Here is a 26073-nt window from a genome sequence, read left to right as displayed (position 1 = left end):
GCTTTCCTTGAAGCATGCTGGAGGAGTGGCAAAGAAGTTTGAGTCAAAAATATTGTTTCCTCTAAAGATGCTTAGAGAAAGAAAAAATTAGAACGCAGCACAGAGATAGGAAATATAGTACTTTTCGGCCATCTCCAAGACCGCTCTCCTCTCTTGTCACTCAAGGATAATAGGAATCAAGGGAACACAATATAAAGGCTTGGGTTGGAGTCAAGACGCAGGGAAGATACAGGGCTTTGGTTCTCTTAGGGCCAAAATAACAGTCATGGCTACCCTGGGAGCTGGCCATTGTCCTGAGAATAGATGGGCTGGTGACCTAACAGCTCCTTATAAAAGGCCATCTGTCCTGTAAACCCGGGTGAAGTCCTGGGAGAGCTTTCCTCTCAGCTCCCAGATGGTATCACAATGCATTTGTGAAAGGAGACTTCCTGGGTTGTTTGCTTATTCCCAGATTTGCAGATATGAAAATTTATTTTTTGTGTTAGGTTTGTGAGTTTCATATTTCTGCTATATCTCTTCATATCACAACTTAACCATCTGTACGGCACTCTCTTAAGTTTTATCTTGTATCCAAAGAGCAGTGTACTTGCTGAAACAAATCCACAAATTGATTTTTTTTCCTCGTGTGTCCTTATAGATTTGTTCACAGTGTAGGTTAGAGTCATTGCTGAATTTGACATTCCATATATTCTTACGATTATCTAAAACTTTTGATTTTCTGGCCAACACATCGTCTTTGTCTTAGATGACTATTTATTTCCATGACCAGGAGCAAGCACATGACTTTTTCTACGATGTCATATTCCCAAAGAATTAAGATGAATACCTTCTCAAAAGTGGCTTCCTGTGTGATTGTGGGTGAGAGGCAGAGCCACCAGAAGTGAAACAGATTGAGGCAGTGGATGGGGCTCAGCCAGGCTAATCTCTGGAGCTTAGTCCCTATACCAACCAGGCATCCCGTGGGCTGTTGAAATGGAAACCTCATCAAATTAAAAGTGATTGCATACTGTGGACCTTTGCAATCACATCAGAGGAGCTGAAGGTACATTGCAATCACACTGGAGGAGCTGAAGGTGCAGCTAATAAATCGTAGGTTTTGAGATTTCTGACGTGGGGTAGGAGGTGGCAGTTAGGATGCATGTGGCTGGAAATGCAGATAGCAGCACACCTAGTTTAATCAAATACTTATCATTAGGCCCACTGAGCAACTTAATGAATTTACCATTAACTATATTTAAACATGATCAATCTGAAATTTCCTGTCTGAGATTTTGCCTCAGAAGAAAAGGGAAAAGAGAGAGAGAGGGCAAGACTTTGCCAAAGGGTGCTTTCATGGGGTTGATGGCAGCTGAAACAAAAGGCCCAGTTTTAATTGAATCACAGACTGTGTAATTATTTAACCTGTACCAGCTGGCCTCAGGAAGCTACCAGATTTCCTTAGAGAGCTTGTACTTGGCCAGAAACAGAAGGTAACTTATTAGCAACAAGAAAAATGCTTCTGTACCTGTGTTATCTCCCACTCCCAGAGAACTTAATGTAAAAGGGGAAAAACTTCCTTGGAGTTCATTTTTGGCTTAAGAGGCAGTCCCCCGTCCCTGGAGTATGTGAACGGGTTTGCTAAAACACCTGTAGTCTCTGAGGGATAGCCGACATAAACAGGATGTTATTGCATCAGACAGGTAAGAGTCATTTCTCTAATTAGTCATCTGAGATTTTATTTTTCACTTGGAAGTACTGGAAATTTAATTTGTTTGTGATGTGCAGTTGGCAAACTGACAATAGCTCCAACTGCCCCTCCCTCTGTCTTGCTGTCCTGATACTGCATGGAAAGTGCAGGGGTGGGACATGGGATGCTCAGTGTAGACACTGCTTCATCCATCAACATCAAGCTAACTAAAGCACCTTCCTGTAGACAAATGTGTCCCAATTACTCATCCCTCACTTGTAATTCTGGAATAATCTTAATGAGTTTCTCATGATCATTTTTCTTTTAGATTAAATGTTTTTGTTTTTCTCAATCCCCCTCCCAGTTTTGCAACGTGAAGTCATTCAGAATCCATGCTCATTTATATAAGAGCGTCGTTCTTAAAGGTACAGAGTAAACTATTTTTAGGAAGCTATATATTATGAATTAAAGTATGATTGAAGACCATCCCTGACTTGGCCTTTGATTAAAGAAAGAGTTCATCCTATTTACATTGTTTTAAAACACCCTTCTCCAAAGAAAGATTGATTGGCATCAAATGTCATTCCTATACATCGTAACTATTGATTTAACATTTGTTGTAGCTCCTCTGATTTTATGCCCCTTTATGTCATAATCTATCATCCTGATAGCAGCCCCTGAGTTGGTGCTGGGACTGAGCATGCAGGGTGGTTTCTTTCAATTTAGACTAATCTATCCGTGAAACAGATGAGCTTTCAAACAGAACCGTGCTCTTCTCGCTTTTCATAGCATTATCCTGGTATTTCCCATGGAAATCGCAGTGTGATTTGTGGCAACATTAGGGACATTTCTGTAGTCCAGGAGAGATGGCTCCTGGCTACCCTGGATGCTGTAGGAAGCCAGGTGCTGCTCCTCTTGACTCTTTTTTTTCCACACATAGATTCACTCTTGGGATTCAGAGTGCAAATATTATGGCCATCTTCTGGAAACTGTCAAGATTCAGAAAAATCCATCTTCCACAAGTAGCAGAAGAGATAGAATATCTGCTGGCTATACCCCACCTCATTTGTTAAAGGACTGTCCAGACCTCTTTTTAATCTGCATCTACTTACATGTTTATAGGTACAGTCTGGGCTCTAGCCGGATCACCAGGCAGCCCATTTAGCGTAAACTTAGGCTTTCTGGACATACATGCTGTATTCAAGTATCACTTCTTGTGTTTTGGTTTTCTGGCCAGTTGAGTGAATGTAATGCTCTGGTTTTAAATTGTTACTTTACACTCTTTTTCCTCTGGCTTCCCGTTCAGTATTCAGTCACGTCACTCAAGACCATCCCGGAACTGTGCCGAAGATGTGATTCGCAAAATGAAGACAGATCAGGTAAGTTTCACTCCTCACCTCTGCTTATCCTGCCTTTTAGAGTGTGGGGGACTGCTCCTGGAATCTCTTCCCCCATCAAATTTGTTGCTCCTGCTTTCTGTTTTCTTCTTTTATGGCTTCTCCATTCACCACCCACCCCCAACACACAGATGTTAGGTCATCCTCCAGAGACTAACTGGACAGGGAGGCCCTGATGAGGATCCAGTTGTATACAAATAAATGTAGGCGATCATCGTGGCGGCTCCAAACCACAGTATACGCAGCAATTTACTGCAAACCCGAGAAACCATTGGTGACAAAACATAATGATGCAGGCGCCAATGAAAAAATGTTGGATACGTTTACTACCCAGATGGCAAGGACCAACTTGGGAGATGGTGCTTTGCCAAAGTCTGAAATCCTATCAGGGATGCGACATGATAGAATCTGCAGTAAGGCATACTGTAACAGTTAAGATTAAAGCAAAGCTTTGGAGTTTAATAGTGTAAACTAAACAGAGAATTATGGCATATAGATGAAAACCAGCTGGCTGACCTTTTCTCCTTGCACCGCCCCCCACCCTCGACCAAAAAAAAGTACATTCAGGATTGTTTTTCCTTCTGAAAATCAAATTAAGCCTCTCTGCTTTTCTCTCTATGATGGGCAAAAATGAAAATAAAAAAGGATATCGATGGGAATGATACGATAGCATTAAACTATGAAATGATGTTTGTTATTTTTCCAACTAATTACTCTAAGGCATCACCATTAACCTTGCCAAAGCGAGACCTCTGATTGTAACTAGAATCCTAAGAACCGCAGATGATGGAAGACTTAAGATAATCCTTGAATTAGGTGCATCGTGTTTGAAAATAAATAGATTGTCCTACCTATACAGCTACTAGAATTCTAGGCCTTTTGAACTGGAACGACTGTACAAAGCTTATTTACTTTTCTCCTGGATTGTTTGTTTACTATCGACATTTTGTTTAGATGAGGTGGGAAAAATAATTCGTCTATCTAGGTTTGTTTATCTCTGTGTTTTTCCGTGTGATTGAAAGTAATGTTTCATTGTCTGGGTCAGAATTGTCATAGAAGATAGTTTGAAGTGCAAATGAAAGTTTTCATTTACCTCCATTAAATTTTTTTTTTTTTAATTTCAAGCACATTCAAGTTTCTATGAGGTTAACAGAGGCTTTGATCATAAGACTTATCAGAATGTGCCTCCTTAAAAGCCATCACCAGATTCAGAGTTGAACCCTGTGATCAGTGACAAAGGCAGCAGATTCAGTGGACAGGCCCCCAGCTTCAGAGTCCAAGACCTCCGTCTGAGTCAGCATTCAGCCCTTTACCCTTTATACAACCTTGAGCCTGTGACTCATTATCTATAAAATAAAAAAGAAACTTTTTCTGCCAGTGTTGCTAGGCTACTGTTAGTATCAAAATTAGGTGATGTATCTGAAGGTACTTTGGAAATACAAGGTTTTCTTTCTTTTTTTTTTTTTTAAGTTGAAGATGGAGAAGACTTAATAGCAAACACTTCAGTAGTGCTTAATGTGCCAGGTACTGCTGTAAGCCCTTCACTTGTATTAACTCAATCCTAAAATCCTTGTGAACTAAGTACCATTAGGATGTTTGTATTATACAGATGGGCAAACTGAGGCACGGAGAAGAGAAGTTAGTTATCTTGCCCAGAGTCACACAGCAATTACATTACAGAGTTGGGATTCAAACTCCAGGAAGTCTGTCTCTGGAATCTGTTCTCTTATACATTCTTTATACTATCAGATAGCTAGACTTAGGGATAGTAATTTAATTTCAGGATATTTTAAAACTTTAAAAGCTAGCATTTTCCCTTACCATTGAAGTGGAAATTTTCTTTTCTCTGTTAAATAGTTTCTCTTGCTTACCAAGTTAAATGAATTAACCAAAGCTTTTAAAAATAAGTTTTCTGGGGGTGGTTTATTGCATTTTCTCCAGGTCATGTGACTTGTAGCCACTTCCACAATAGGCAATGTTAGTGTTCCTAGGGCCCAGCCATGGGAAAGCCAGTGGAGAGCATTCAAGGCAGAGGAACTGGCAAGTGCGGCAAGTCAGAACTCAGCTTAGTGGATGCAGAAGAAAAAGAAAACCAGTGTGGCTGTGGAGGGGTGGGAGGCGATCAAAATGAGGATGAGGCCCAGGAGCCGGTCAGGGAGGGTCAAATTCTACAGGGCCCTGTGAGTCATGGAACGTCGAGTTCAGGTTTTATGCTAAGACCTCTTAAGAGCACTGCCAACAGAATCCCAATTTTTCTAAATTCCTATTACCTGGAAAGAAGCCTAGAGTCATAACTCTCAGTCAAAGAAGGATCCCTAAAAATCATCTAGTTTAAAAAGGAGAGACAATGAGAAAGAGCAGATAATAAAAGCAAATGGGTACAAGGTTGACAGTTGATGGATGTGGGTAAAGCGTATACCTGTGTGCTTTGTACTTGTTTTATTCTTTCAACTCTTCTGTAAATTTAAATGAAAAATGTTTTGATTATTTATAAGGGAAGTTTTAAAAGGCTAAAAGTAATAATAATGTAGTCCCAAATCCATCAGATCTTAGAAAGTGATGGTTACTAAGCTGATGGGATCATCCAAGCCTATACTTCATCATGTTAGTAACGGGGGGCTCATAGTCTCACAAAGCCACCTATTCATAGTGATTATTTTTTGTTCAGCAAAAATCAGTGGTTAATTTTTGTTCAGCCAAAATCAGCGGCCCTCAGATGTCCATCTTGATAACCTGATTTTTTTCTTTGGAACCTTAGAGAAGGACCATTCCTCCTGGGCAAGGGTGCTGCCACTATGTGTTTGGAGATGGCAGTCACCCTTGGTTTTATCTTCTCCAAACTAAAATTTCCCTCCCTAGTTTTGAGTGTATCCTGCTCATGCTTCTTGCTTTCTTGTGGATGTTTCATTTATCAGCATCCCTCTTAAAAGTGGTGCATCCAGAACTGCACCCGAGGCCTCCCCATGTATGATCTGATCAGAACCTGTCAGCCCCACCAATCAGCCTCAGAACTTAGCACACACCTTTCCTGTCACTCCTAGTGGGCTGCAGAGCCACAACCAGTGTCTGTCCTTTCTGCCTGTTTTTCCAAGTGTTCTGAGAAGAGCAGGAGTTCAAATGAACCCTGTTAGTGGCCCTTGGAAGCTTCTCCATGAGACATACAGCCCAGGGTTACCCACTTTTCATCCCTGGACCCTGTGCCAGCTCCCCGTGGACTCTGAAAATGCAAACGCCCAAGTGCTGCCAGAGGTCTGGGGCAGACTCCTTGCGCCTTCCATCTGCTCACTGACACCACGAGTCTGCTCTGAGTGCCCTTCCCATAGCCAAAGGCATGGGTTCCTATTAAAATCTGTATTTTCCCTGACAGGGTAATACTATCAACTGTACTCCTCCAGGGGATCTTCCCAACCCAGAGATCGAACCCAGGTCTCCCACATCGTAGGCAGATTCTTTACAGTCTGAGCCACTGCATGACTAAATAGAATTTTTGTCAGCAAAAGAAGTTTTGAAAAGAAATGTGACGAAATCGCAGATACCAGAGGAAGGCAGGAGGAAGAACAACAACTAGGGCTTAGAAGCCTGAGAACAAACTGTGGTGTTTTGGGAGTTGTACAGGTATTACTGAGCTCTCCCAGTTATGTCTGAGGTGCTCAGTGTATCAGGTGTTAGGGTCTTCTGTACACAGCTTATTTGTCCTCGAAATAATTCCCTGGTGGCTCAGACAGTAAAGAATCTGCCTGCGATGAGGAGACCCGGGTTTGATCCTGGGGTCAGGGGTCAGGAAGATCTCCTGGAGAAGGGAATGGCAACGCACTCCAGTATTCTTACGTGAAGAATTCCATGTACACAGGAGGCTGATGGGCTACAGTCCATAGGGTTGCAAAGATTTGCACACGACTGGTCAACTAACACTTTACGCTTTTACTTTCAACATAATTCTCACAGGGAAGACTATAGTAATGGTCTTTTTATTGATAAGGAAAATAAATGCCCATTTTATTGACTAGGCAACTGAGACTCACAGAAAGCAAATACTTTGCCCAGAGTTCTGCATTTGAAGGCAAGTCTACTGACTGCAGAACCCCTATGAAGTTTAACAGCTGAAGAGTAGTCACAGTCTGAGGAACCGCACATGGCTAGTGGTGTGAGGCAAGGATTAGCACCAAGGATGTTATGTCTGAAAATTTTGCACCTATAAGAGAGAGTTATTTGTAAAACATTTGCATGTTTTCTCTGCTTAATCCCTCTTCCTCATGTAGGGAAGGATGACAGAACAAGGCAAGGAGTGTTAACTCTGCTTTCCATTTTCTCCATATGAGGATTAAATGTGTTAAATCGACATATGGTATTCAAATCAAACATATTCCATTTCATTGACTTCGAGTTTGTTTTAATTAATTGGACACTCAAATACACATTTGTTTCAATTCATGGTTTAAATGTCTCATGATTCTCACAAGTATGTATCTGCTCAGCTCGTATAATTATATTATGAAAGAAGGCAGATAAATATTAATGCAGTTTTGCATCTGAGAACTTAGTTGTGCTAAGGTTGGGAAACTTGGTTATGTAACAGTAATAAATGGCCCTGGGGTGTGTTTGAGAAGAGACACTGAAGAGATTTCAATACCTAAATAGTAGAGAAGATGACTGGTATGATAATGAATAAAGAAAAATCATACTTTTTAAAGTTAGTATCTGGTAAAAGTCATTTTGGGTGTTTATTTAGAAACATTATGAATTTGCTATACTTTTAGCCCTTGTGCATGCAAATTTTGTGAAAAACCCTGAACATACGAAAATCCATGGTTTTCTAAGATTTTTCAAGGATTTTGGCTAGCACCAAAAATAATACATTGACGTGAAATTTATCCTCTCAGTGCTACTGTGGTATAGCTAATGATGCTAAATATATAAACCTCCTGTTTATATATTATTAAGGTTTCATTCTAAAAGCATGAAAACGAAGGTTGGTACAGCAGTTTAAATTGAAAGCCTGCTGACTATAATCCATTTCACATGATCTAATATAAAATGGACTCAAAGAATTGGGAAACAGATTTGTTAAGATCTCAGTCAAGAAAATGAATACTTCAACCTAATACAGCAAAGAATCTGACATTTATGACAAATGTCTATTTAACCACAGTAAAAATTTACATACAGTAAAGCATATAGGTGAGCATGTTAGTCATTTTTTATTTTTCTTTTTTTTTTTTCTTTTTTTTTCTTTGGCTAATTACTTTACAATATTGTAATAGTTTTTGCCATACATTGACATGAATCAGCCATGGGTTTACATGTGTTCCCCTTCCTGGACCCCCCACCCACCTCCCTCCCGATCCCATCCCTCTGGGTCATCCCATTGCTTTTTTATTTTTCTTTATTTTTTATTTATTTTTTTTTTATTTTTTATTTTTCTTTAACAAAATTTATTTTTGTTTTTTTTATTAACATTTTTTATTTTTCTTTAACAAAATTATAATTATAAAAGTGACATAATTCATTTTTTAAATGGTAAGCAAAAGCTACAATTAACCATGCCACCAAAACAAAATTGCTATATTTCTTTCTAGCATTTTTTCATGAGGTTTATTTTTTGTATGGTTATCATCATGATGTAAGGGCCATTTTATCCACTGCTTTTTTCTGCTGTTACAAAATGTGTATGGCCATCACTTTGAATGAACCACAGATCTTAGGAAAACAGAGCTGCCCCCTCTGTCTGCTTTTAATCCATTAACACGGATTAACACATAACCCCATATTTAGCTTATGTTTCTGAAAGAAAGAGTATGAAGTCCATACGGGGAAAGATAGGAGCAGGGGGGTGATAGAGAAGTTAAAAATAAAACTCTTGTCAAAAATAATGTAAAGGGCTGGCAGTGGCAGAGATTAAATACATTGCATCTTTTTCCCCCTTTTTGCTTGAACATTTCTTCCCTTTGCTTAGCCATGGATATAAGCCCTGCAGCTCCCTGATTGTCTAGAAGGTTGTGGAATTAAGAAAGTCAGGAATGAGGCAGTGTCAGAGAGAGAGAAAACTTCAGGGCAGAGACCCAGACTCCTCCTCCTATTTTGGTTTTACTGAATTCGAAACTGGTGGAGAAGTCTCCTCTTGGTAGAAATGAGTTCAAGGCAATCCCAGTAAGGAAGGGTGAGAACTCAGGGAGATAAGCATCGTGGGGGGAGGTAGGGGAAGAAATGAAGCCCAGGGTCAAGGGAAAACTGGTACAGAACCCAAGTGGCTTTGACCTTGTGCAGCCCCCAGGTGACTTCCTTCTCAGAAGTCACTCCAGTCATAAGGGAGGAGGGATTTTCCTGCCCCGCCTTCCCAATCAAGGCAATGGTATGACTGGGGAGGGGAGGGTCATTACTGGTTTTGGAGCTTCTCAGCATCTCAGAGAGCATCCCACTTCTGGCTGAGAGCTTATCCTTTTTCTTTTGTCTCCCAATGGGCTCTTTCTTTCTATTTAAAATGAACGGACGTGCTTTGTCCACTTAGCTCCTTTGCCCTGACTCTTCCCCTAAGAAAAAATTTGAAAGTCATGTAATAGAAACAGGATACTAGAATCTCATAGTTGAAGGATTCTCAGAGGGAGTAAAGAACCATCTACAAAAGTTCAGACCCTTCCACGGCACTGATTGCTCAGGCCCTTGCGTCTCACGGTGCTATCTGGAGCTAGAACCAGCACGGTCAGCACTACCTGGAAGCCTGTTAGAAATGCAGACTCAGCCTACTCCAGACTCCCATATCAGAATCTGCATCCTACCAGGCCCTCCAGGCCAATCCTTTGTGCAGATGCAAGTTTGAGAAGGTGAAAGTGAAAGTCACTCAGTCGTATCCAACTCGTTGTGACCCAACCCCATGGACTATACAATGCATAGAATTCTTCCGGCCAGAATACTGGAGTGGGTAGCTGTTCCTTTCACCAGGGGATCTTCCCAACCCAGTGATCGAACCCAGGTCTCCCGCATTGCCGATGGATTCTTTACTAGCTGAGCCACAAGGGAAGCCCTCAAGTTTGAGAAGCACTGACTTAAGCCACCCTTACGTTTCATCTGAGTTAACAACCATGAACTAGTCTCACTTCTTTCTTCACGGTCAATCCTACCATCCCACGTTTCCACCAAGTAGGCGCAAAGATGTATTTTTAAATATAAAGTTGGACTTCCCTGGTAGCGTAGTGGATAAGAATCTGCCTGCCAGTGCAGGGGACAAGGATTCAATCCCTGGTCCAAGAAGATCCCAAATGCCACAGAGCAACTAAGCCAGTGAGCTGTAACTACCAAGCCTGGGTGCTACAGCTACTGAAGCCTGTGTGCCTAGAGCTCTTGCTCCACAAGGGAAGCCACCACGATGAGAAGTCTGAGGACTGCGACGACAAAGAATAGCACCTGTTCTAGCAAAGCAGTGAAGACCCAGCACAGCCAATATATAAATAAATAATAAAAAATGTAAAACAGTCCCTTTTATTCCCTGTGGAACCGCCCCCCAAGAATACCCCATTTCACTTAAAATATAAACCAAACTGCTTTTTGTGGTCAATAAAACCCTCCAGTGAGTTGGCCCCTGACCACCTTGCCTAGCTTCATCTTTGCTCTCCTTCACCCTGGCTCACTCTGCTCTAGATATGAGAACTATGAAACCTTCTTTTATATTTTCCGCTCAGGAGAAAGATGAGAATTGTAATTCTCATCTTAGGTTCAGTTCAGTTCAGTCGCTTAGTAGTGTCTGACTCTTTGCGACCCCATAAATCGCGGCACGCCAGGCCTCCCTGTCCATCACCAACTCCCGGAGTTTACCCAAACCCATGTCCATGGAGTCGGTGATGCCATCCAACCATCTCATCCTCTGTCGTCCCCTTCTCCTCCTGCCTCCAATCCCTCCCAGCATCAGGGTCTTTTCCAGTGAGTCAACTCTTCGCATGAGGTGGCCAAAGTATTGGAGTTTCAGCTTTAATATCAGTCCTTCCAGTGAACACCCAGGACTGATCTCCTTTAGGATGGACTGGTTGGATCTTCTTGCAGTCCAAGGGACTCTCAAGAGTCTTCTCCCAACACCACAGTTCAAAAGCATCAATTCTGCAGCGCTCAGCTTTCTTCACCATCCAACTCTCACATCTATACATGACTACTGGAAAAACCATAGCCTTGACTAGACGGACCTTTGTTGGCAGAGTAATGTCTCTGCTTTTCAATATGCTATCTAGGTTGGTCATAACCTTCCTTCCAAGGAGTAAGCATCTTTTAATTTCATGGCTGCAATCACCATCAGTAGTGATTTTGGAGCCCCCAAAATAAAGTCTGACACTGTTTCCACTGTTTCCCCATCTATTTCCCATGAAGTGATGGGACCAGATGCCATAATCTTAGTTTTCTGAATGTTGAGCTTTAAGCCAACTTTTTCACTCTCTTCTTTCACTTTCATCAAGACGCTCTTTAGTTCTTCTTCACTTTCTGCCATAAGGGTGGTGTCATCTGCGGTAATTGTCTTCTTCTCATCCTCAGGTCTTGGCTTAGGACGTATCATCTCCATGATGAGGCTTCTCATCTGTTCTCTGTTCCATCGGAGCAATTTGCATTTTGTAATTTCTCATTCATCCGTGTACTTGCTTGACTGTCGGCTTGCCCTCTGTGGACGATGATTATGTCTGTTTCATTCTCCTCTGTACCCCTAGAACCGTGTGCACAGAGAACATTCAACAGATGTTTGTAGAATGAATGGACCCTGTAAGAGGCTTTTAACATTCTACCAGTTACTTTAGCACTTCTGAATAAGTGTTATTCTATTCTTGTATCTCTTGCTTATACTAGAAAGAAATTGCCACCTTTAACCAGTTGAAGGAATTGGCAGCTGAATTCAGAACTAATTCTCAGTGATAAGATGACTCTAAATTTAGGCTGATGCCACTAAAGATAAACAAAGTAGAGAAATTCTTCCACTCAACAAGAGAACTTGTTATTAAAAGCCATTTTACTAATGTTACTTCATAGTCAGTGGTTACCAAAATCTATAGACAGAGTGTCCAGTTTGGGATTTAGACTAAAGTGAATCTGAAATGAGTACAACCAGGTTTTACTACTGGTGTCTAGGATTTCATTGCCCACATGTGACCCAAATAGAAAAAAAAAAAATGTGACTCACATGTTTAGGGGATGCTTTTCATTTTGATAAGGCAGTTCTGTGGTATTACGGAAAGAAAGTTGAAGTCCGGGAATCTCGGTCCTGGTTGAGCAGTCAGCATAGTGTGTAATTTTCCACATAACACTTAAAATTCTCTGAGTTCTCATTTATTTTCAAGTGAGAACAACACAGGCACCGATCACCCTCTGCAGTTGCTGTGAAAACATCTAGTGAGATCATACACTTGCCTTGTAATCAGAAACACAGGAGGTTTTACACCAACATATTTTGTCAGCAATTTAAAGATGGAGGACATTTTAGGAAAGGTCTAATTACGAAACAGCATTTGGAGAGGTTTTTTATTTTCCGATAGTTTTTAACAGTGCCTGAGAAGTGTGTACTGAGCTGCAGTAGACAGGGAGGCACGTGGCTCTGCTAGGCTTTCTCCTGGACGAGCCTCTGTCTGCATTTTGCTGCATTCCCTACACCTGCCCTGTTCCCTCCACAGCCTTGTAATGGAGAACTCTGCCGGGGGCCCCACCAGCTTGGGTGGGCAGACCCTTGTGACAAAGGAGGCTGCAGGCCAGGCTAGTTCTTCCTCCCATTTCTCCACCCTTCCAGACCTTTAAGTGCTTCCCCCTCAAAATGGGACCAGAGTTCATACACTTACCACTTTTTTTCTGGAAAATAGAGTTCATTTAACGTTTAGTTTAAAAAAAAAAGTGGGAGAACACTCTTGCATCCTAAAGATGTACACACCCTTTTCTCTTCTTGTATCTAAAGCTGTATTCCTAATGTGGATACGTGACTTCATACAGAGAAAACTTTTTACTGATGGCATTCTGGGAGCCAGCCATCTGTTGGAGCTGTCGAGTAGAGGGTAGAGGATGGGGATTTTTTTCAACCCCCATCCCCTGCCCACCCCCTCTGCCTCTTGTTCTCTTAGCAAGGAGCAGTCTCTTGGTGTTTCCTGGCCTTGACAGATCAGCACTGTAAAACATCGCCACCTTCAGTTAAAACTGGTAAGCGTGGTTCTGCACTTTCCAGAAACCATGCTGAGCAAGCTCTCCCCCGTCTCCACACTTCTCTGCTTGCTGAGCCTTTGTACCATGCGTGGATGTGTATCTCTCTCTACAACTTAGCAGTGAGAGAAAAAAAAAAAGGAAACCTGGTAATGGGCCTAGAGTGGATACAAGAGTTAATCCACTCAAAAGGTTTTGCTGATGTTAGAGTGAAGGTCAACATGCTTTCCTGTCTGACTCTTTGAGACCCCATGGACTGCAGCCCACCAGGCTTCTCTGTCCATGGGATTTCCCAGGCAAGAATACTGGAGCGAGTTGCCATTCCCTTCTCCAGGGGATCTTCCAGACCCGGGGATCTTCCACACCTGGGGATGAACCTGAGTCTCATGCACTGGCAGGAGGTTCTTTACCACTGAACCACCTGGGAAGCCCTTTTAGGTAACAGAATAACTAAAACCATGTACTTTCTTGAGAATCACCCATTGCTCTTTTAGAGGAACAATACTTTTAAAAGGTCCAAAGATTTTAATTGGTAAAAATATTATGTCACATTTCATGTTAGAACATACATCTTTGGTGAAGAAGTATCTTTTCTATCCAGGTAGTAAGGGATTTTGAGTATTTCTATGAGCTTTCACCCAACAAATAGATGTGTGCAGATGGGGCACAAAGTGATGTGAGCAGGTCTTGACAGTTCAAGGCAGGACTGGGAATTACAAAACCGGAATCTGACACTTTCTACAGCTGGTTGGTATCAGCAGCCACTTAAATTCAGGAAGTTGAGAACCAAATCAATGAATCTTTTCCAATGATATTTTAACATCTCAATGTGAATAAATCTTTGGTTGATATTTTTATAAGAAAACCCTTTGTACTTTCCCCTCAGCCTCACAACATGCTCAATAAAGGGTCTGTGGCACCAGTGAAAGGGATGAGCAGACAACTCCATGGGAACATTCCAGAAACATGTGTTCCTCACTCCCACCAGCTCTTCCCAACATTGTGGCCTGACATATTAGTCCAGATTCAGAGTTAACCCGTTCTTAGACCAGGTTCCAATCTAGTCTCCATGGATGGTACAGAGAGCACTCAGCAAGTAATCCTCAGTCAGGCTCCGTATCCTTCTTCACTTGTCATGAGATGAAGTCAGTCACCTGTCACCACTCTTTAGAACTTGAGGTGTTTTTGATAAGTGGGCCCACGATGAATTTCATTTACATTGGGCTAAGGAAACTTGACTCTAACATTGACCCTCCTGCTCTTTCATTGATATCCCTCTCTTAGGTATAGAAATGGAAGGAAATGGCCTCTTGGAGAACTTCGAAGTCATGTCCTTGAAGATGCCTAGGTTTCCAGTAGCTGTAGATGTGAAGTGCATTGTTGTGTACATGTTAAGGCAATTACAGCTAAAGTTGATCATTTTGTTTCTCAAGGAAAATAGTATTCCTTTACCTTTTAACAATAGATAGCAAGAAAACAGTATTTTATCATAAAGATACATCTCTTTTCTTTCTCTTCTTGATGTCTAAAGCTAATTTTCTAGTATGGACACATAACTCCATATTTAGAAGTAAAATAGACATTTTGGGAGCCAGCACTGACGTTCAGTCTCAAAAATTGGATCCACCGTTGCCATCGCAAACTGTACATTATCTTCCTAAGAAAATACTAATTTATCAGTCCCAAGAGCCAAAGAGTTGTTCTGTGTCAGCAATCAGCTTAGCCTCATAATTATAAATTTGTGAGGATCTGTTGAAAGACATGGATCCAGAAGAATTATAGTGTTTCATAGTGAGTCACTCAGAATAAAGAGCCCTGTTATTTGTAGACATTCCATACAGTCATAGAGATTTAGAGGTGGGTCAGGTCTTAGCCATCGTGTGTCTAACCCCTTTATTTTACAGATGAAGCAATTTTGGCTTAGAACTTAGGAAATACATGAAAATACTTTAATATGTAGCACATCTTCAATAGCTTTACCAAGACTGTCTTTGAAATATTCAACACATTCATTGTGTCCAAAATGTGGGCAAGAGTGACTCACTGTGACAAGACTCATATGTATGTAGCATACTTTGCATCTTTGGTATAGCGTATTCCTTTGAACCTTTGTCCCCCCTGCCCAGCGCCCTCTCTCCTCCCTTCATTTATTTATTTTTTAAATAGTCCTTGGTCCCTATATCTGTGACATGCTGTGCTTGAGAGAGGGCTGTTATAAACAGATCGGTTCATAAGCAGTCTTTGCCTTTGAGGGACTCTCAGTAGAGAAGGTGAGACAGATGCTTAAGTGAGTTGTTGAAACAGAGCTTTATAAATGCCTGACTCTCAGTATGGGCAAGTATATCTCAGGACAGTGAGAAGCAAGGGACAACAATTATCTGGGAAAGTCAGAGGAAATGAACCAAGGAGGTAATATGTGAGGGGAATCTTGGCAGATGAGCTTTCATCTCAGGCAGAGAAGGCAGCAAAGGCATCATGGGAGAGGGGTACTCACCACAGGAAGGAAAATGAAAGAAGGATATGGGACATCCAGAAAGGGTGAGTTTAGCAATGGAAAGGGAGAGGAAAGTTAGTGATGTGGGAATGATGGTGCTGAGATGAGAAGAAAAAATAGAAAATAAAGAATGCTCAAGAATTTAGCTACTATCCTGAAAGTAAAAGGTTCATCAAAACTTGGTTAGTTGTTCAAGTATTATTTCCACAACATGGGTACATGTAAAGTTTTCTCTGCCATTTTTGTTTTACCTGCAAACCACTTGTATTATTATTTTAAACCTGTTTTTCTAAGACCACATATTTTTAGCATATTTGTTTTTAAGAGAAACTTTAGGTCAGTGTTGTAAGTGGAAAATCAGTGTCATAGTAAATTCAAGGACATCATTAAAATGGGATAGAAATAAACCATTTCTGTGAACTCTTTGCTTATGAAAGCCTCTGAGGTAAAGGCCCACAGTCTCATTATTCTGAAAGGAGTTTGTAAGTTTTGGAGAGGAGTTAAAGTCATTGTAGCACCTAACTGAGAGTTCTTAAATTAAGAAGAAGAAAGAGTTGAAAGGTGAGAAGCTTGCTTATTCTTTAAATCAGGGGTATTTAGCATGGTTTCTGTGCACAGGGGTATGCCTCCCCCATAGTGGGGGAATATTGTTTTAGGCAGTACAAGGCCACCTCAAAGTTTCTACATTAAGAAGTGACAAAATCAGACTTATCTGAATAGGGGATCAAAAAGGAAAACCTAAGAAGTAGACAGAACCCTGCACAGACTATGGGAAGGTCTCAGTGTGGTCTAGTCAGTGTGAGAAGATGAAGCGAGGGACCAAATTAGAGAAGGACTGAGGATCAGGCCACAGTAAGACTCGCTGCCTAAGGGGTATGGGGCAGGGATCATAAAAGAGAAGGGTCCACATAAAAGCGATATCATATGATATTTGTCTTTTACTTACTCTATTCAGTATGACAGGCTCTAGGTCCATCCATGTCACTGCAAATGGAGTTATTTCATTATTTTTATGGTCATGTAATATTCCATTGTATGTATGTACCACATCTTCTTTATCCATTCATCCATCAGTGGACATTTTGGTTGCTTCCATGTCCTGGCTATTGTAAATAGTTCTTCAGTGAACATTGGGGTATGTGTATCTTTTTGAATTATGGTTTTCTTCACATATATGCACAGGAGTGGGATTGCTAGATCATGAAATCTAAAAGAAAAATGGTACAAATGAACTTATTTACAAAACAGAAATAGAGTCACGGATGTAGAAAACAAACTATGGTTACCAAGAGGGAAAGGGAGGGAGGGATAGATTGGGAAATTGGGATTTGACATATACACATGTTATATGTAAAATAGATAGCTACTAAGAACCTATTGTATAGCACAGGGAACTCTACTTACTACTCTGCAATGACTTATATGGGAAAAAAACCTAAAAAAAAGAGTGGATATGTGTATATGCAACTGATTCACTTTGCTGTATAGCAGAAACTAACACAGCATTGTAAGTCAACTATACTCCAACAGCAGTTAATTTAAACAAAGAAAGAGAGAGAAAGATCAGTGATACCTCGGAGGTGGTTTGCCTGGGAACCAGCATACATGGTCATATGATTCAAGGATACATTTAGAGAAGATGGAATAGAGAGAGAGAGAGAGTATGTTGGATAAGGAAGCGGAAAGGAGAAAGCAGACCAGTGTGGAAGGTGATAAAACCCCTGGATCAGAACATTCTACCTGTTATACATACTTGCATGACTTAGGCTCACGTTAGATGCTTGTTGAAGACATGGTGACCTGTAGCTGGTCAGCAGGCAATTGGAAATACCCTGCTGGAGATCGGAGACATTCCAAATGCCAATTAGATTAGGAGAGGGAATTATGGCCTGTAAAGCAGCCTCAAATGCACTTCCATTTACCTACTGACCATTTAGAAAATGTGTGCCATAATCAGGAGGACTGGTTTACAGTAAATTTACATGTTTCCTTTCATAAGATGTTGAAAATGAATCCACTGTACCAAAAAGTCATTCAGAACTTACTCATATAAAGGAATTTCCTGGGTGCTTTGAGGATAGAGAGAAATTAAACACACACTGTGTTCTTACAGAGCTTGTAAAGATCTCGTAAGATAATAGATCAAATTTTCAGAGATTTAAAGTTTAACATGTGAAGTATTTATTCATGATTTCCAGGAAACAAATTTAGCCTCAAAGTCTTCCTAGTAACCATAGTTAGTCTGATCTTTGTTTCCATGCATTATAAGAAATCTATTATGGTGTTGGCATAGAACAACAGTATAAGTGGAATTTTTGGTAGATTTATCGAATTGGAAGTGAAAATCTTGTCAGTCATTAAGGGCAATGATGTTATGCTTAAAATGCCCATTTTCCTAGCTTAGGAGAAAGAAACTAATTGAGTTTTATCTTTTGTATATAAACAAAATTTTACTTCTCAGACAAGTATATGGTAATAAATGAGAGCATTCTCATGAAAACTTGTCATCTAATCCATTTTTCCTAACTGGGTTTTTTTCCAGGAAGTCAAGACAGAGACTAAAAAGCACATATTTCACTCTCAGCCTAAAAAAAAAAAAACCATAGGTTTGAATAAGGAGGACAACAAGCCTAATGTTGCTGCCCCTTCTTCAGTTTCTAGGCTCTTCTGTGGAAAGAAGTGTTTTCATAAGATTCAGACAGAATTCATTTCCATAGAGCATTCTTAATGGCCCCTGTCAGAAGAAAACAGCTGGGAAACATATGGTATCCATTTCCCTGTATCACTTGGAAAAAATTTCACATGTAAATAAAGCCAACATAAAAGAGTAGCCCTTTGAACCCCCGACCTTATATGATACATAAATACATTGGTACAATGCTCTCGTTGTACTGGCCCACTAAGTTATGTGGCTTGAAAATTTTTTTATTACATCCTGAGATTCACATTATCAAGAAGTTCCAAAAACATGAAGGTAGTTGGCAATATATTAGCAAATGCTGCCCCTAATAAAAAGTGTATATCTCAGAAATGTTAAGGAATATATATATATATATATTCTACTGTAAGCTTTTCAGATAATTGATGGATAAAATTAAAGGCATATTTACATATTATAAACTCTGTGTCCACTGTTTCTCTGCTCTTTTAAATAAGTAAGTAACCATGTGTTCTTGAAAGGAAGAGTTAAAGGCTTGGCAAGAATTTCTGGCAGGCATTAATTTTTTTAGCTTTACATTTTATAGGGCAAAAGGACATATAAAGGATAGAAAGACTTTAAAATTTATAATGGACCAGTTAGAATTAGTCTTTGCCTTTGCATATTTACATTTCATAAATAACTAGAAAATCCAGCTCTCATTGGTGATTATCGCTCCTCTGAGTTTATTAAAAGGACTTTCATTCCCTGTGAAATTAAGCTGTGAGTCCCTCAGAAGGATGCACTTTGGGCATCTTTAAAGAAATTTACTGTGTTGTACAGAGTGAGATTCAAACTCAGATACTAGCATTTGTTAATTGTCTACTCTGTGTCAAGAACTGTATACATGTAAGAACCATAGTTAGCTAAAGGCAGAGGAGCAGCAGCTTAAGAGCATCTAGATACCTCCCTTCCCTTCTGGAATATTCTCAGTTAACACCTGTTTCTTACTAGACAGAATCCTGGCCTCACTCCACAGCTGACAGTGTTCTCATAGGTTCCTGAAAGTCCTCAGAGAAGGATCACTTCATGCAGACCCTCTGAGACCACAAGCAAAGTTGTGGTCCACTTGGGGGAAAAACTCACCCATCAATAGGTATCTAGCATTCAGGCTAATGCTCACTCTCACCTTGTTTTGACTCTGGTACTTACCTGAATCCTTTGAGAACACATTGTAGTAGGAAGAAGAATGGCCGGGTCTAAATTTGGGGAACTTTAAATCATTTGTATGCTGCTTTCACCCCAAGAATCAGTGATAGCAGGGGCTATTGCTGAAGTTACAGTCCTGAATATATGCTCTTCTCAGGTTCCTTTAGCTTTTGGTTGTGCTGTGTGTGTGTGTGTACTCAGTCACTCAGTCGTGTCCAACGCTTTGAGACCCCGTGGACTGTAGCCTACCAGGCTCCTCTGTCCATGGGATTCTCCAGGCAAGAATACTGGACTGGGTTGCCATTTCTTCCCCTAGGGGATCTTCTCGACCCAGGAATCGAACCCCCATCTCTTGCATCTCCTCTCTTGGCAGGTGGAATTCTTTACCACTGTACCACCTGAGAAGCCCATTTTTGGGTTGTGCTCGGTGGCAAAGAACAGACACACACAGGTGCTTTGGTTTAAACACTTCCCACCTGCTGCTGTTCTAGAAGAGCAGACAGAGATGGGAGATGCCGAGTGGGAAGGCATATGCTGAAACCTCACCCCTTTGGTGGAGGATGGTATAAACTAAGTGGGAAAGGAATAAGAGTCCATAAATCAGTGGCCTGCAAATTACCAGGGTGTGGGGTCATCTGTCTAGTCAGAGGAGTGTCCCGGAGAGGAAGCTGTATCATCGAGGCTGAGGGAGGAGGCCATTGCTCGGTCAGCCTCTGAGGGGAGGCAGGGGCAGCTGGTCATATGAGGCTCCCTGTGGAAGGAGGTGGTGCTTATCTTTCACCCCTGGATGTGTTGCTGTTTCACTTGACACATCATCCCAACCAGACACTCAAACACAGACTATACAATCTTTATCTAAACTTTGCACAGAAATGAGAAGGGGGAAAAAAATACTAGTCTGCCTGCTTCACCCTCACTTTGCAACTTCCTCCTGTTCATTTCCAGCTTTCCAAACGACGGAGGGCAGCAGTGACTCCAAAAGAGCATGTTCCCTTGTGACGTGGCAGTGTGTTATGTTGCTGGTCATATGCCAGAAAGCACTGTCAAATGCCCATGAGCTATGGTTGACTTGGATACTTAGTCTAGGGTGGGATGAACTCCACTGTGGCTTATCTCCCACGGTCCAGCCAGTCGTGACCATTCCATGCCTTCCTGTTCTTTCCCTGATCCATCTAACAGGTCACCTAGCGAATCACTCAGTAGTTCTCAGCTTAAGTTTGCCTAATATTACCCTTCTTTCTCCGAGACTTCATGAGCTCTAAGGGTATACCTATGTGTGTGTGCACAAATGCAAGTACATACCTCTCTCCCTGAATTAGTTTGAAAGTTTATTAAACTCAAGGATCCTATCCTCCAATTCTGTTTTTCAGAGTGATGACAAGTATCAACATACTGTCAGGGAGGTGCAACTACTCAGGGAATAAAACAGAGTATCCGTCTGGGTTTGTTTTCTTTTGCTGTTTGCTTCCACTATTATTACTACTTGAATTAATTCTGAGCCAATACGTGGTAACTTTCTTTTAGCATTCACTGTTTTTCAAGGGTAAGTACAAACTGTTTTATGGTCTACATTCTCTCTTAAATTGTTCCTTAATACCCAGACTTCCTTTGAGCACAACTTGAGTGGATCGTGTGTGCCTATGTGGCCATGCTGTTTTCAGTGTTTCAATTTAATAGTCCCCTCTCTTAATTTATTTTAAAACAGTGTCTAGCTCTGGCTGGAATTGTGGTGTCTCAACTCTTATTACAAACACGCAGAAGCCCACAGGAATCGCCGATGTGTATAGTAAGTTCCGCCCGGTGAAAAGAGTGTCCCCATTGAAACACCAGCCAGAGACTCTGGAGAACAATGAAAGTGATGACCAAAAGAACCAAAAGGCAGAGTACCAGAAAGGGGGTGATTCTGACCCAGGCCCCCAGCCTGAGGAGCTCGGCCCCAGAGCTTGCGAGGGCAGCCCCCAGAGGAAGAGCACGGAACCCAGCACCCTGCTGGGGGAGCTGGAACATTATGACCTCGACATGGATGAGATTCTCGATGTGCCTTACATCAAATCCAGTCAGCAGCTGGCCTCTTTCACCAAGGCAACTTCAGAAAAAAGAATTTTGGGTTTGTGCACAAGCATTAATGGCCTTTCCGGCAAAGCCTGCCCTACAGGAAGTGCCGAGAGCTCCCCGTCTAACATGACACCATTTTGTGTTCTTTCTCCTGTGAAAAACCCTCACTTGAGAAAAGCATCCTCTGTTGTCCAGGACCAACAGAAGTTCTCCCCTGAAGAATCAGAGAGTTCTCCTCCTCTCGTTAAATGTGGCTCTGCTTATGAGCCTGAAAACCAGGGTAAGGACTTCCTACACAAGACCTTCAGTGACCCTCACAGTCGGAAAGTTGACAAGGCAATGGCACCAGATTTGCAGCTCAGGGCCTTCCATCTGCAGTCCTCAGCAACAGACCCCAAACTAGAGGAACAGATTGGTGGCATGAACTGGACCAGCTCCCAGGGACCCGAAGAAAGGAACGAGTACCTGAAAAAAGTGAAAAGCATCTTGAACATTGTTAAAGAAGGGCAAATATCTCTCCTGGTGAGTATGAACTAATTCAATATACATACTAACCATCTAGAACTGCAGTTTTATCAACTCCGTTCACCAGTAACAGAATGATGATGCTTTTGTTCCAATTTTTGTTTAATCTTTGCTCATGGCTTTAGTTGGGTGATGTGACTTTGGAGTTTTAAAATTAAAAGTTAGGTGGTTAATATAAGGAAAAACAAATGGCTATAGAGGGAGTGTTATTTCACTTGAACTGTGCATGAATTCAGCTGTAATAAGAACACGTAGTCTAAAGTAAAAGCAAAACCAAAAAAAGCCCCGCACCTTTAAAAATATGAATCTTAATGTTTCCTTTTGCTTTTCAAATGGTTCCCAATGCTCTCACTGAGTTATTTGTGGGGATGTCAGTTCCTTGCTGATGGGGAACCTGCCAGATACGTGAACAGAGGGTCTTCTGTTTTATCCTGATCATTATTCAGAAGACTTGGACCAGGATGTTTGAAAGCATTTGCAGATAGAGACTTACCCTAGAGCTTGATTGCCCTCTGACCCACATGGAGTTTTAATTTAGTTCCAGGTCTGCATGTCTAGGGAGCATGAAGAAGCTTTTCCAGAGACTCTAGACACAGAGTAACATGATGTAAGAAAAGTCTGTTCTGCTTAGGCTCAGAGAAAACTGAACTGACATCACATTCCATCTGCCTACATTGTTCTTTCCTGGTTTCCAGACATGGACAAACAGTAGTAAGCCTGAGCTGACACTGTGGTGTTAATTAAAGTCTCATGCAAGGAAAATCATCACATCTTGGCCATGTGATTCTACTCAGGGTAAAGCTATGCATAGATGAATATAATGCACTTGGTCTATTACCACAAATTTTAGTGTTTTAATAGGATGATATCATTGAACAATTTTACTAAGTAAATTTTTTTTTTGTCTCTTGAAAATGTCTTTTCCATTTCTCCTGGCTCTTCCTCTCTGGTTCATTCCTTTCTTTTATCTTTCCCATGTTTTTATGTTTCCCAAATGATAACACCTCTCAAATTTACCCAACAGTCTTTATCAATGAGTTATGCTCAGGGCACTGGACTTCACTCAAGGTGAAGAAACCAGAGTCCAAGTATAGCTTCCAGATGCCCTGGAGTTTGTTTAGGGGTGAAAGTGTCTGGAGGTACCCGGGGGAGCACAGACCAGAGCACCCATCATAAGGCTTGCCGTCAGAGCCAGCTCTCCAAAGCTCAAGGCAAAGCAGATGGTTACGACAGGTAGTTCATTCATTCAACAAACCTACCACAGGGAATAAAGCAGAATCTGGCCCTCAGAACATAGCAGGAGTGGAGGAGACAGACAAGAAAACTGCTGGTTATCACAAGTTGTTAGAAAGGTGGCTTGGAGCCTCTACAGATTCGTTGACTCATCTCTGTTTCCTGTCTCCCATGAAAGTAAGTCACTTGAGCATTCCTGTGCTTTCATAGCAAGGAATTCTGACTTATTACAACCCCGTGACTGTCACCAGGGCTTCTGGAAGCTCATCTCTTCTTCCCAAGGCCCAGAGCAAAACCCCCACAGCTTCTCATTCTGTTTTATTGACTTAAGTTTTCCTCATCTTACTATGTGTACAGCCACACCTAGCTGCCGACAATCTAGACAAAATTCATGACGAAAGTGGAAACAATCTCTTACACGTTGCTGCATCACAGGGACACGCAGAGTGTCTGCAGCACCTCACTTCTTTGATGGGAGAAGACTGCCTCAACGAGCGAAATGTGGAGAAGTTGACTCCAGCAGGCCTGGCCATCAAGGTGACTGGTTGGGGGCTGGGCCCTCCACACTTTCCTGTCTTGTAAGATTTCTAGTAAACTGAAGTGTTAGAGTGGAAAGAGAAGAGTGATGTTCCAAGCAAACGGCAAGTGAACCTACTGCATTTAAAAGGTTAACCATCTCAGTCACTAACTGCTTTGAGATTTTGAGACTCTATTCCAATTTAGGGTAAGCGTCAAAACAGCTAATAAAGGAAAATGATCTGTTGCCATTTTAAGAACTTTTGTTATTCATGGTGACTGCAGTTTGGATTCTTAACCACCCCTGGGTCTCTGTGAGGCTGTTTCATTTTTTTTCCTAGTGTGAGTATAAGTGAGTAAGACGAATGGGGAAAAGGTGTATGGTAAAGCATGCTAGCCTAGCACTCAGGAGGATTTCAGAGAATAAAGTGGACCTCTAATGGACTACATCTGAAGTTGAAGTGTCTGCAGTATCAGGAGTTCTTTAGAATATCAGTGCCGAGTTTGAGTTTGGCTCTCGCAGAGCATAGTATGTTATCTGTCAAAAACTAGGCAAATTAATGCTGACTAGGATAGAGTTAAAACCTAGAAACAGTGATACAGGAAAATGTGGTCTTTTATAGCACTGTAGTGAGTGCCTCTGTAAAATGTAACACATCACTAGAAGGTTAGCTATTAAACTAAAATTACTTTTAAGATTTTTGGCAAATAAATGTGGAATTCAGTCACATTTATTAGGAAGCCAGAAGCGAAGTTTAGGGAAATGTAATACATCTTGTGCTTCTGCGTTTGTACTTTGCTTTGCTTAATAGTTATGGCGTCTAAAAGCTGAATAATCATAATTTTTACAAATAGAATTATATTGAAATATACTAGGGGAACTTGCTAGTTAAAGTCTATTTGTGAATTCACTAAGGAACATGTTATATTTGAAAAGCAGTTTCCTTCCTCTATACACCTCTTATGCAAATCTAAATTTTTGTATCTTCAATTTATTTATCACTCAGCAAAGTTTTACATTATTGAAAAGTTACTTTCTATTTTCTTTAATGTTATTCAGTGATTAGGTGTTTTGATCATATAAGAAATCCATGACCCAGTGGATAGATATCATTTTTCTTTAGTTGTCAGTGATGCTATGTCAAATAAGGGCTGAACTGCCATCAAGAAAAAAGAAGCAACAGATGGGAGTGAAAATTCAGTATAGTGAAGTTAAACAATGTTTTTGAGTCCACCAGACATTGTTTTAAGGTGCTGGCAAAACAAATGTGAATGAGATGTAGTCTCTTTTCTTAAGGAACTGATAGCCTGGTGGATAAGGCAGGTAAGTTACCGGTGCAGGATGGTGAATTCAGAATCTAGTCCCATGGCAGAATCCTGTGGGAAGGCAAGAATTGGGTTGGTAATCAGTGGGAATGTCAGTCATGACTGAAATATTCTTCCAGTGCCAGTGATTGCTGACATCTACCTTGTCATTTTAGTATTTATAAAATACAGTTCTCATTAGTTTTCCTCACTAGTGGTGGGTTTTGAATATATCTTAACTACATAATTGTAGTTAAGTGTTCCCTCATGGCTCAGATGGTAAAGAGTCTGCCTGCAGTGCAGGAGACCCAGATTCAATCCCTGGGTTGGGAAGATCCCCTGGAGAAAGGAATGGCAACCCACTCCAGTATTCTTGCCTGGAAAATCCCATGGACAGAGGAGCCTGGCGGGCTACAGTCCATAGGGTCACAAAGAGTTGGACATGACTGAGAGATTAACACACACACATAATTGTATAAAATTTGTTAATTTGTGTGCCCAAATGCTTGTTTTGATAGAGTAAGAATCTTCAAAGTAGAAATGTACCTAAGAAATGTAGTGGTCATTAAGCCAACCCTGGGCAAACTCCTTTATGTTATTCATATTAAGTGTTCATTTATCCTTAAACTCCTCCAGTCAATATAGGTTCTCTCTAATACAATCAGCATGCAAACTTAGTAATTTTTTTGTTTGTTTGTTTGCTTTAATGAAGAACATGCATCAAACCCATAGGACTCAAAAGCTCTTATAGTTTTGCAGTCTCAGGCTTTTCATACTTTACTTCTGAACAATGATCTGAGAAATGGAAGTGTTCTTTTATTCCTTCATTTAATGACCTTCATTTAGAATTTACAAAAGCGGTAGATACAAATATTTTATAACACGT

General features: G+C 41.0%; 1 protein-coding gene across 15 annotated transcripts in view; it reads left to right on the top strand.

Moving 5' to 3' along the window:
* The window catches only part of SNCAIP (synuclein alpha interacting protein), a 162011-nt gene that overhangs the window by 96969 nt on the left and 38969 nt on the right, over positions 1-26073 (top strand). For 14 of the 15 annotated variants that reach the window (XM_081499049.1, XM_081499040.1, XM_081499047.1 and 11 more), the window contains 3 exons: positions 2973-3045; positions 21259-22130; positions 23724-23903. In XM_081499049.1, coding sequence (XP_081355175.1) covers positions 2973-3045; positions 21259-22130; positions 23724-23903 — 1125 coding nt within the window. Of the gene's footprint in view, positions 1-2972; positions 3046-21258; positions 22131-23723; positions 23904-26073 lie in introns of those variants that run through there. The other variant, XM_081499050.1, reaches the window with a different exon arrangement.

This window comes from Giraffa tippelskirchi, chromosome 6 (genome assembly GCF_054371585.1).
Source record: "Giraffa tippelskirchi isolate mGirTip1 chromosome 6, T2T-mGirTip1v1.2.pri, whole genome shotgun sequence".
NCBI classification, from domain to species: domain Eukaryota; kingdom Metazoa; phylum Chordata; class Mammalia; order Artiodactyla; family Giraffidae; genus Giraffa; species Giraffa tippelskirchi.
The sequence above is the reverse complement of the archived record's forward strand: the minus strand, read 5'-3'. Positions and strand labels throughout refer to the sequence as shown.